Below are 12,541 nucleotides of genomic sequence, written 5' to 3'. Positions count from 1 at the left end.
CAGACTGTGGAGGACCATGTTAGTCAAAGTAAGGACTTTGGCTTTGGCGAAGTGTGAGACAGAAAGCCATTGGAGGATTTGCAAAGAGGAGCGCTATGATCTTTGTTAGGACAAAGGACAAGGGAAGAGAACAGTGAAACGGCTACTGCAATAACCTAGGCAGGAGATGATGGCTCCAGAAGACGAAAGGAGCAGGTCTGGGGTTGGAAGATAAAATTTCGGGTTTGGACAGTTACGTTGGAGAAGTAGGCAACTGGATATGGAAGTCTGGAGCTCAGGGGAAGGTCTGGACTGAGTGTTGGCAGTTGGAACTCAACATATTAGCAGTAATCTATTCATGGAGATAAAGCCATGGCTCTACCTTTTACTAGTAGCAAACTCTTGATTAAACCAATTTCTGGTTCTGGGCCTCAGTTTCTCCACCAGTATAGTGGGGAAAATATTCCCACATGACAGGGCATTCGTGAGAAAGAAAGAAAAGTGTCAAAGGCTGACCGTAAGCAAGGTGAGGACTCAGAGCCACAGGTCGCAAGTGCCCATCCCGTAGAGAGAGGCCGCTGTGGAACCCGACGCCGGCTTTCCTTTCGACTATCAACGTTCGCAGCTCCCAGTGCGGCACCAAAGAAAAAAAATCCCACAGTCAGCGCCGCGACGCGGGCTGCAGCGCCCAAACCTCGCGAGATTTGTTGGCCCGGCAAAGTCACCCTAGCCCCACATCTCGCGAGACCAAGGCGCTTGAGTGGCTCTCTGCTGGTTAGGGCTTGCGGGAAAGATGGAATATCCCGCGTTGGGCACCGTGGAGGCCGCGGACGGCGGAGGGGCCGGGCCGTACAACAGCTCGGAGGGGCGGGAGGGCCGGGGACCGGACGGGGCGCGCCGCGTATGGGAAGCGGTGTCCGGGGCCCAACCTGCGGGAAGGGAGGAAGGTGAGTCTGGGGGCCTCAGAGGCAGGAAGCCCCTCACCCGCCTGCTTGGCCCGCCCAGTGTGGCAGCAGCGCGGAGCCGACCGCGGACCAGCCTGGCGGGTCCACAGTCACACCCCCTGGTGCCCGGCCCGCCCCCTCGCGTGACGCGCCGGGTGACTCTGGGGCTCGTACTCCCCACCAGGGCCCGGGCACCGTGGGTCACCTTCCCCGACAATCAGGGCCGCGGCACCCCAAGAATCAGGCCCCCGCGCGCAAATTGTCAAGGACCTTGCCCAGCTTCTCACTCTCAGGCGACAGGTTTTGTCCCCGGCTTCTTCACCCACCGGAGCGCCGCCCTTCCCAAGCCATAGACCTTTCCCGCCAGACCAGCAGCGAAGCCGAGTACCCCTCACCATTTCTTCCTGAATCTCCACCATCCCAGTCCCCAGCACCCCGCCCCCCTTAGTGTGTCTCGTCTTTCTCTTCAAGCCCCAAACTTCCGAGGGCTCTGGAAGATCTCCGCTTTCCCCTCATGTTCTTTCTGGCCTTGGTGACAGACCTGGCTTACCCCTGTTTCTAGGTGTTCGGTGTCCACTACTGGTCCCTTTTCTCAGATGGGGGCCAGAAGCCTGAAAAACCGGCCTGGATTTGCTTTGGATCCAGCTTCTTTGTATCTCACAGCGCTTTGCAGCGTCAGCTAGGTAGTTCTAGCCCAGATGTACTCAAAGGGCTTCGGTGCAAATCCTGTCAGGTATCTGCAGGGAAATTAGATTTCTCTAATGGTTTGCTTGCTGAGCAGACTAATCTTAGAAAATTTAATGAATTGTTTGTGAACTGATTGCTCTAAGATAATAAATTTATGACCATATCCAAGGTAGGTATGTTTAAATTTGAGGTGGTACACAGAACCCTACCCTGGTGTATAATTCTTCAGTTTAAGAACAAGTTTAGTCTGACTACTGAATTAAGAAGTGTGCTATCTCTGTGTTCCCTCTCTCATGCTTTCAAACTTGTTTGGTGCAAAGTTGCTCCCCTCCCAATTTTCTTTTAATTTGACAAACATTCACTCATGCCCACTGTATTCCCAGCACTGGCTGGGCATCAGAGCTACAGAGACGAGGAAGGTGCTGTCCTTGCCCTCGGCAGGTTGCAGTCTAGTCCACCAAGCAGACACCAAAACAGTTTCAGGATAGCATAATTGGTGCAGTGAAGAGGAATGTCTAAGAGTTGTGGGTGCACAAACAGGAAATGACCTTTGGTCTAGGGGGAAAGGGAAGGCTTGCCCTCGACCTTGCAGCAGCTCTGAAGAGTGAACTGTCTGTGTATGTGTACATGAATGTACAGTGTTACTTATGACCTAGTTCATCTTTCTATTTATTCTCAATTCTCCCATATTTATATGAGGTCCAAGTAGATATCTGCGACACCAGTTTCTACTCACTTTGGTTGTTTTTTTAACAACTTTATTGCATTATAATTTATATACCATAAAATTCAACGTTGTAGTTGTACAATTCAGTGATTTTTAGTAAAAGTTTAGGGTTGTGTCACCATTACCTCAATCCAGTTTTAGAACATTTCCATCACTCCACATCACTCATTTGCAGTAAATTCCCACTCCCACCCCCTGCCTTAGGCAACCATTAACTTTTTTCCTGTGTCTGTAAATAATTTGCCTTTTTTGGACATTTCATATAAATGGAATCATACAACATGAAGTCTTTTGCATTTGGCATCTTCTACTTAGCATGTTTTTGAGGTTCATCTGAGTTGTAGCGTGTGTTAGTACTTCATTTCTTTTTATTGCTGAATAGAATTCCATTGTATGGATGGACCACATTTTGTTTATCCATTCGTTAGTTGATGGACATTTGGATTGTTTCCAGTTTGGTTGTATGACCCCTCACACCCTTTGCATCATCAGAGTCTAATTGTGTATAATTCTGGTATGTACATTCATGTACAACTTTTTGTTTGGACATACATTTTTATTTCTCTTGGGTGTATACCTAGGAGTGGGATTGCTGGTCATGTGGTAACTCTGTTTAACATTTTGAGGAACTGCCAAACTGCTCTGAAGTGAGGATGGTCCTGAGGATGCCAGAACTTGCAGCTGGTGCCTGAAGTTAGGGTAGTCTTATAGGGGCTGTTCTCTCAGACTTGGCAATTAGGCAGACTCCACTGCAGTTGTCTAAACTCACTGTAGTCATAATGATAAAAGGGTCAATACATCAGGAAGCTATAAAAATTATTAATATTAAATTTGTTAAAAATTGTTAATGGCATCACCAACAATGGATATGGGTTCCATTTTCTCTACATCCTCGCCAGTACTTACTATCTTTATCTTTTTTTATTATAGCCATTTTAGTGGGTGTGTAGTGATACCTCATTGGGATTTTAATCTGCATCTTTGTAAAGCCAACTGATATTGAGCCTCTTTTCATATGGTTTTTTCCTATTTATATATCTTTTTTGGTGAAAAATATATTCAGATCTTTTGCCCATTTTGTAATTGGGTTTTTTGTCTTCATATTTTTAAGTTGTAACAGTTCCTTATATACTTGAATACACGTCCTTTATTTGATATATGGTTTGCAGTTATTTTCTCCCCGACTGTGACTTTTTTTTTTTTTCATTTTCTAAATGGTGCCTTTTGAAGTGCAAAAGTTTTAAATTTTGATGAAATTCAGTTTATCAATTTTTTTTACCTTATAGATTATGCTTTTGGTGTCATATCTAAGAACTCTATCCTAACCTAAAGTCACTAAGATTTTCTCTTATGTTTTATTCTAGAAGTTTTATAGTTTTAGCTCTTACATTTAGGTTTATGAACCATTTTGAGGTAATTTCTGTGTAAGATATGAGGTAAGGGTCTAAATTTTTTTGCATTGGTTTATCCAGTTGTCCTGGTACCATTTGTTGAAAAAACTATTCTTTCCTTTGAAACCTCTGTTGAGAATCAATTGACCATAAATGTAAGGATTTATTTCTGAACTCTAAATTCTGTTGCATTGATCTTTATGCCTATTCTTGAGGCAATACCACAGCCTTGGTTCCTATGGCTTTACAGTAAGTTTTGAAATTGGTGGTTCAGTGGTAAAATTCTCACCTTCTGTGCAGGAGACTCTGGTTTAATTCCCAGCCAATGCACCTCACACACAGCTACCACCTGTCTCTCAGTCAGTGCAGGCTTGTGTGTTGCTATGATACTGAACAAGTTTCAGCAGAGCTTCCAGACTATGATGGACTAGGAAGAAAGGCCTGTTGATCTACTTCTGAAAATCGACCAACAAAAACCCTGTGGGTCACAACCATCTGATCCCCAACCGATCATGGGGATGATGCAGGACCTGAGAGGGTTTCATTCTGTTGTGCATGGAGTTGCCATGACAGCAGCTAACAACAGCAATATCCTATTAGGTCCTTTCATTTCCATGTAAATTTTAGGATCAGCTTGTTAGTTTCTATTTGGGGAAAAGACACTGAGATTTTGGTAGAGATTGCAGTGAATTTATAGATTAACTTTGAGAGAATTGCTATCGTGACGTTATTGAGTCTTCCATTCCATGAATGTGGAATGTCTGTCCATTTATTTGTTGTTGTGTTGTTGTGTGCTGTTGAGTCAATTCTGACTCATAGTGACCCTATAGGACAGAGTAGAACTGCCCCATAGGGTATCCAAAGAGCGGCTGGTGGATTCTAACTGCTGACCTTTTGGTTAGCAGCCAAGCTCTGAACCGCTCTGCCACCAGGTCTCTGACAATTTATTTAGATCTTTTTAATTTTTTCATTAATGTTTTTTAGTTTTCAGTGCAAATATTTCTTTTGTTGTTTATTCCTAAGTATTTTACTCTTTTTGATGCTGTTGTGAATATAATTATTTACTTAATTTCATTATCAGATTTTTCATTACTCGTATATAGAAATATAATTAATTTTTATATATTGATCTTGTTATCCTGAGGCTATACTAAACTTGTTTATTTTTGCTAGTGTGTGTATGTGTATTCTTTGGGATGTTCCACATATAAGATCATGTTATCTGTGAATAAAGACAGTTTTACTTCTTTCCAATCTGGATGGATTTTTTTGTTTTTGTTTTAGCCTTATTGCATTGGCGGGAACCTCCAACACAGTGGTGAATAGAAGTGGCAAGAGTAGATACTCTATCTCAGGAAAAAGCATTCAGTGTTTCACTATTGAATATGGTATTAGCTGTGGGCTTTTCATACATGCTTTTTATCAGGTTGAGGAAGTTCCCTTCAGTTCCCAATTTTGATAGCTTTTATGATGAATGAGTGTTGGATATTATCAAATGCTTTTTCTGTATCTAGTGAGGTGATCATGTGGTTTTGTCCTCTATTGTATTAATATGGTGTATTACTTTAATTGATTTTCACGTTAAACTAATTTTGCATGCTCCCCCTTGGTCATGTTGCTGGATTATTTGTTGCTGGATTTGATTTGCTAATAGTTTTTAAGGATTTTTACTTCCATGTTCACAAAGGATATTGGTCTGTAGTTTTTTTTGGTAGTAGTTGTTTATTTTTATGATGTCTTTGTCTGTCTTGAAGCCCTGGTGGCTCAGTGGTTAAGAGCTTGACTGCTAACCAAAAGGTCGACAGTTCAAATCCACCAGCTGCTCCTTGGAAACCCTATGGTGCAGTTCTACTCTGTCCTACAGGGTTACTATGAGTCAGAATCAACTTGATGGCAACAGGTTTTATCTGTCTTTGGTATCAGGGTAATACTGGCTTCATAGAATGATAGAATGAGTTTGGAAATGTTCCCTCTATTTTATGAAAGAATTTGTGAAGGATTAGTATTATTTCTTCTTAAAATATCTGACAGCAGTCACCAGTGAAGCTACTTGGGCCTGGATTTTCCTTTGTGGGAAGATGTTTAATTATTAATTCAATTTCTAATCTTGTTACAGGTATGTTCAGTTTTTTTGTGTTTTAGTTTTGATAATTTGTCTTTTTAGGAATATATCCATTTCTTCTAAATTATCTACTTTCTTGACATGAAATTGTTCATAATATTCCCTTATAATCTTTTAAATTTCTGTAGGGTTGGTAGTTCTCTTTCATTCCTGATTTTAGTAATTTGTTTCTTACATGTTAATATTCTTGGTCAGTCTAGCTAAGGGTTTGTCAATTTTATTGATCTTTTCTAGTTTCTTAAGGTGGCCAAAACCCATTGCTGTTCAGTCAATTCCAACTCATGCGACCCTATAGGACAGAGTAGAACTGCCCCCATAGGGCTTCCAAGGAACAGCTGGTAGATTTGAACTGCGGACTTTTAGATTAGCAGTCGAACTCTTAACCACTATGTCACCAGGGCTTCTCTTAAGGTGGAAGCTTATGTTATTGATTTGAGACTATTCTTTTGCAATATAGATGTTTAAAACTATAAATTTCACTCTTAAGCACTCCTTTAGCTGCATACCATAAATTTTTATATATTGTGTTATATACTCAGTTATGTATATTCAGTTCAAAACAATTTCTAATTTGCTTTATAATTTCTTTTTTTGACCCATGTTCAGTTTTCACATATTTGGAGAGTTCTAAGATTTATTCCTGTTGTTGATTTCTAACTAAATTCCCATCGTGTTAATAAAATATACATTGTATGGTTTCAGTCCTTTTAAATGTAGTGAAACTGGTTTTAAAGCCTAGTATATGGTTTATCCTGGAGAATGTTCCAAGTGTGCTAGAAAACAAGGTATTCTGCAGTTGTTGGTGGAGTGTTCTATATATGTCATTTGGGTCAAGTTGGTTGATAGTATTGTCCTAGATCCTTGCTGATTTTCAGTAGTTGGAAGTGAGGTATTGAATCTTCAGCTATTGTTGTTGGTTTGTCTATTTTTCCTTCAAATTGTTTTTTTTTTTTCTTTATGCATGTTGAGGCTCTGTTGTCAGGTGCATATACATTTATAATTTTATATCTTCCTGATGTATTGACTCTTTTATCATTATGATGCAGTGGCATTTGCCAAACTGCAAAGCCTTAGGTAACAGCCTCCACAAGACTCCCCTCACTTCATACACCAGCTGCAAGTTCCAGAGTCCCCACCACTCCTTTCAGGTTCAGGGTATCTCTAGAAGAACTCACAGAAATCAGGAAAGCACTATACTTATGGGTACAGTTTTATTATAGCAGAAAGATACAAATTAGAACCAGCCAAAGGAAGAGACGCATAGGGTGGAGTCTGGGAGAGGTCTAAACACAGAGCTTCCAATCGTCTTCTCCCTGTGGAGTCATGGACAGCATCACTTCCTCCAACTACAATGTGTGACAGTACTCACAGAGTGTTGCCAACCAGGAAAGTTCACTTGGGCTTTTGATGTTCAGAGTTTTTAGTGGGGCTTAATCAAATACTACCCACGTAGCTAATGTTTAGTCTCCAGCCCTTCCTGGAGGTTCAGGCTAATACCTTTAGTCTTCAGTTTCTCCGGAGCTCAGAACTGATAATGGTGTGTCCCAAAGCCCCCATCATATACCACATTATTAGACTGTCTAGTGGCGAAAGCTCCCAGGAAAACAAAGATACTCCTATCAGGCAGGATGTTCCAGGGGCCTAGAGATCACCTCCCAGTAGCCAAAGGCAAAGGCCAGACCTCTCTTTGGGTAAGATTAATTCTTATTATACAATGACATGTCCCTCTGTCTCTAATAATATTTCTTAGATATTCAAATTAATAATATGCAAATTATATTTTGTCTGATATTAATATAGCCTCTCTAGCTCTCTTATGGTTATTTCTGTATGGCATATCTTTTTCCTGTCTTTATTCTCAACCTATTTGTATCTTTGAATCTAAGGTGTATCTCTTATAGACAGCAAATAGTGGGATCCTGCTTTTTTATCCAGTCTGACAAATCTCTGCTTTTTGAGTGGGGTATTTAGACCATTTACATTTAATTTAATTATTGATGCGGCTAGATTTATATTTTCCATTTTGCTCTTTGTCTTCTTTCTGTTTTGTTCCTCTTTTCCTCCTTTACTGGATTCTTTTGTGTTGAGTATTTTTTAGTATACCATTTTAATTCCTCTTCTGATTTTTTTTAAAGTTTTTTAAAAAATTGTTTACTTAGTGGTGCTCTAGAGATTACGATACGCATCTTAGCTCATCACAGTCTACTTCAGATTGATACTAATTTAATTCTGGTAAAATATCAAAACCTTTCGCTAATACAGCTCCATTCCTTCCTCTTCCTCTGTGCTATTACCATATTTTTATGAAAGTAACATACACCTTCTACATTTGTTTGCCAACTGCACCCTCCCCCACGAGGTATTTTTGTAAGTGCTCTTTGCTAATTTTTTTTTACAGTAATGTGTAAAAAAAAAAATTGACATAGCGGTGCTTATGAAAATACCTCAAGGGGGGAGGGCTCTATTAGCAAACAAACATAGAAGACGTGTTATTTGCATAAAAATACGGTATTGTTATATATGTTACATCTGTGTTACAAACCTAATGGTACAGTGTCATAATGATTTTTTATTTTATACAATATTGTTTTATTTTTTACAATATTATGTCTTTTAGTTAACCCACATATTTACCATGTCCAGTGCTCTTTATTTCTTCATGTGGATTCAAGTTACCATCTGGCACCACTTCCTTTCAGACTGAAGGGCTTCCTTTAGTATTTCTTGTAAGGCATGCCTGCTAGCAATGAATTTTCTGTTTTTGTTTATTTTGAATGTCTTTATTTTGCCTCATTCTTAAAGGATAGTTTTCTTTTTAATAGAGTTTTATTGATATATAATTCACATACCATAAATTTCACCCTTTTGAAGTGTGTGATTCAGTGGTTTTTATTACGTTCACAGAGCTGTGCAACCATCACCATTATCTAATTTTAGGATATTTTCATCATCCTGCAAAGAAACCTGTACCCATTAGCAATCACCCCCATTCCCACCAGCCCCTGGCAACTACTAATCTACATTCTGTTTCTATGCATTTGCCTATTCTGGACATTTCGTATAAATGGAATTACACAGCATATAGCCATTTGTTACTGGCTTCTTTCATTTAGCATAATGTTTTAAGGGTAGTTTTACTAGATGTACAGTTTGTGGTTGACAGTTTTGTTCTTTATCACCACCTTGAATATGTTACACCACTGCCTTCTGGCCTCCATTGTTTCAGATGAGAAATTAAGTCATTCAGTATATTGTTGTTTCATTGTACCTGATGAGTCATTTTTCTCTTGCTGCTTTCGTGATTTTCTCTCTTTATCTTTCAGAGTTTGACTATGATGTGCTTAGGTGTAGATCTCTTTGTATTTATCTTATTTTAAGTTCTTTGAGATAAATATTTTTCATCAGGTTTGGGAAGTTTTCAGACATTATTTTTTCAAATTTTTTTCTGTCCCTTTCACTCTCTTCCTCCTCCTGGGATTCCAATTACGCATACATTAATGTTGTCCCAGAGGTCTCTGAGGGTCTGGTCAATATTCTTCAATCTTTTTTTCCTCTGTTCTTCAGATTGGATATTTTCTGTTGATCTGTCTTCAATTTCACTGATTCTTTCTTCTGCCATTTTGACTCTGTTGTTGGGCCTCTTCAGTGTATTTTTCATTTCATTTATTGTACTTTTCAACTCCAGAATTTCCATTTGGTTCTTTTTTATACGTATTCTAAGTAGGAAACTTAGCATTACATCATCGACACCCTTACATTTGCTTTCTTTCAGCCTTTATCGTGATAAAAATTTAAGCCTCTTGAGAGCATTAGCAATGTGGATTCACAAAATGGTTAGGCAGAAATGCTAAGACTAAGTGACCTTAATGGGACTAACTGTTCAATTGATTCTTGTAGACCATACTGCCCATTGGACTATACTGCTTAACCAGTCTGACACAGGGGCAGGTAATATCCAGCCTTCCTTTCCTAGAATATTTTATTGTTTGCTGTTTTCTAACTACAGCTATACCTAGAAGCCCACTGCCACCTAATAAGCCATAATAAGCAGGGTAGTAAATAGTTTCATCTTTGTCTAAGGACCAACTCAAGTCAATTAATGAATTTCTATAGAGCTGAATTGAAAATTCTAAGGCCACTTCTAGGCCCAAGGAATAGCAAGTCATTATAGGTTGGCAGTGTTCACTCTTGGACTATAGGAGGTGTTTTAGCTTTTCTGTGACCTGCATCCTGACCCTAAGTCATCCTAAGGCAACTTTAGGCACCCTAAGTCACTCAGAAACAATTGTAACCTGGTTTGAAGTGTCGTGATCATTTTGTCTCCCAGATACTGCTTCCCCTAAAATTCTTAAGTTTATGAGTTATCTTGCTGTCCTTCACTATCCGTATTTCATTGATCCTATGAAAATCAACCTGTGCTTCATAATCTAGATTGCATCTCTCAATATCTGCCCCATGCATCTTCTAGTTATCTACAGTATGGATGCAAACTATATTCTTCCAATCAGATACCATCTGATCAAATCTGGAAGGCAGAAATGCAGTGAAGACTATATTCGTCTGCTCTTGGATATTGTTGCTGTCAAGAAAGGTCGTGAAACTATGAAATCTTCCTGTATCCCTGCTCCAGCATCTATTCATAGGTTGAGAGGCAATTTCTTTGACAGCGGTATCCTTTCTTTCAGCCTCTCTAATGATTTTCTAAGCACTTACATATCAAATCTATTCCACTATGGTGAGAGAGGTAGTTGGTGGTTGGATTAGAGTTGTGCCCGGATATCAGGGCACAGGGATGTGCAGTCACTCCATCTTCTCAAAATCCTGATAGTTTGTGTAGCTTCTCTCTCCTTCTGATAATTCTTGTAGGACTGGACTGCCTCCAACCCCATAACCCTCTCATGGTTGTTATGGGTCAGGAATTCAGTAGAGATTTGGCTGGACAGTTCTGACTCATAGTCATGTATGACATTGTAGTCAGATGGTGGCCAGAGCTGGAACAGCAGGAGAATAGAGCCTCTGGGGGCTGGCCAGGCGTCTCTCTTTCTCCATGTAGTCTCAGGGCCTTTCCATGTGGTCTTCATGCGTAGAATAATAGAATAGTTTGGGCTTCCTCACAGCTTGGTGGCTTCAGAGCAGTCAAACTGCTTACATAGCAGCTAAGGCTTTAATAGCATTTGGTTCTTTTTTATAATTTTGTCTCCCTGTGTCTGTATTGCTTAATGGTCAGCCAATGATTAGACAGAGTTTGTTTTCAAACACCTGGAGCCAGTAAGGCCTCTGTCCTCTGCTATTGGATCTGTGTGAGTAGAGAAGCATATTCAGAGTTTGGGCTATGTTGAAATCTGCCCTGGTTTTTACTTTCCATTGAGCTCTTTTTCATTTCTTATGTGCATGTGTGCAACCTCATGATCAACCAGGAGTGTGTGGCTAACTTGGGCCCTCTCAGGTCTTCACTGCCATGCAGTGTCAGCCAAGGAAATGCTTGCTGCAACGTCAGGCTAGTAGAGCCGTGGCCCTCCCGCTCACCTGCCTCAGAGATCATCAGTTCCACCAACAATATTGCTGGGTGTGGGCATTGTCCACCGCTCCAAATTGAGTGAGTCCCCCTTCTACTGGAAAACTAGTGGTTCTCATAGCCTGCCCCATCCTGGTAGAACTTTACCCCAACTGAATGCGGGGGATGATGGAAGCAGACCCAGTGAAAAAGCTCTTACCCGAAGAAGTTCAGCAGTTTCATAAGCATAAACACTTCTCAGATTGTGGTGTGCCTCTGGTCAATTTTCAGAGTGCTGAAATGATTGTTTCAATTTTGTCCAGTTGAATAGTGGCTTTTGGGGGAATGGAAAACTAGAGGTCCTACCCCTCTGCTCACTTTGTTTTATATTCAGCTTCGTTTCCTTTACCTGACTTCCAAATTCAGAGGCTCCTAAAACTCAGTCCCAGGCCCTCTTTTCTTTCCATCTACTCTAGATGCTCTCTTCCAGTCCCACAACTTTAAATGTGATTGATATACTGATGATTCCCAATTTTATATCTCCAGCTCTGACCTCCCCCTTGAGCTCCATCTTGAATCTCTGGCTGACTGCTTGACATCTCTACCTATATGTCTAATAGACCACTCAGCATTTAGCATGGCCAAAGGAGAATGCTTCAGTTTCTCCTCCAAGGCTGTCTTTCTCCACTTCTCATGTCGTCTGTTCTCAAGTTACAGTTGCTCAGATTTAAAACCTAAGAATTATCTTTGACTCCTCACCTTCCTTCATCCCCACACCCAATCTGAGAGATTGGATGTGAGATCTACTTCTAGAATATAATTCCAAATGGATCCACTTTATCCATCTCCATTGCCAGCCTGCCTACTTCAAGCTTCCATCATCTACTGCCTGAAAGACTGCAACAACCTCCTCATGGTTCCCCCTGCTTCCATTCCTGTCCCCTTTCAGTCTGTTCACTCAATGATCAGAGTAATCTTTTCAAAATATAAAGTAGGTCTTGTTGCTTGCTACTGCATTAAGAATAAAATCTATAGTTCATGCCATGAACATGCCAAACTCATCCCTACCTTAGAAACTTGGCACTGTTTCAGGCTGGACCACTCTTTTCCCAATCCTTCTTGTGGCTGATGCCTCCTTAGGGTGATCTTCACTGACTACACTGCTCCCATCATTCTGTATCACTTACTCTTGTTTTT

General features: G+C 40.5%; 2 protein-coding genes across 6 annotated transcripts in view; one reads left to right on the top strand and one right to left on the bottom strand.

The window, feature by feature from the left end:
- UIMC1 (ubiquitin interaction motif containing 1) overlaps positions 1-577 on the bottom strand; it is a 170,442-nt gene extending 169,865 nt beyond the window's left edge. Inside the window, exon 1 of the mRNA XM_023726482.1 lies at positions 496-577. The gene's annotated coding sequence lies outside the window, so the exon portion shown is untranslated. The remainder of the gene's footprint in view (positions 1-495) is intronic.
- A 195-nt stretch (positions 578-772) lies between these two features.
- ZNF346 (zinc finger protein 346) overlaps positions 773-12,541 on the top strand; it is a 38,433-nt gene continuing 26,664 nt past the window's right edge. For all 5 annotated transcript variants that reach the window (XM_012554115.1, XM_012554117.2, XM_012554116.2 and 2 more), the window contains exon 1: positions 773-926. In XM_012554115.1, the coding sequence (XP_012409569.1) occupies positions 773-926 (154 nt within the window). The remainder of the gene's footprint in view (positions 927-12,541) is intronic.

The sequence above is a fragment of the Trichechus manatus genome, unplaced genomic scaffold, assembly GCF_000243295.1.
Source record: "Trichechus manatus latirostris isolate Lorelei unplaced genomic scaffold, TriManLat1.0 scaffold00011, whole genome shotgun sequence".
Classification (NCBI taxonomy): Eukaryota; Metazoa; Chordata; class Mammalia; order Sirenia; family Trichechidae; genus Trichechus; species Trichechus manatus.
Note: the sequence above shows the minus strand (reverse complement) of the source record. Positions and strands in the feature narration are given on the sequence as shown.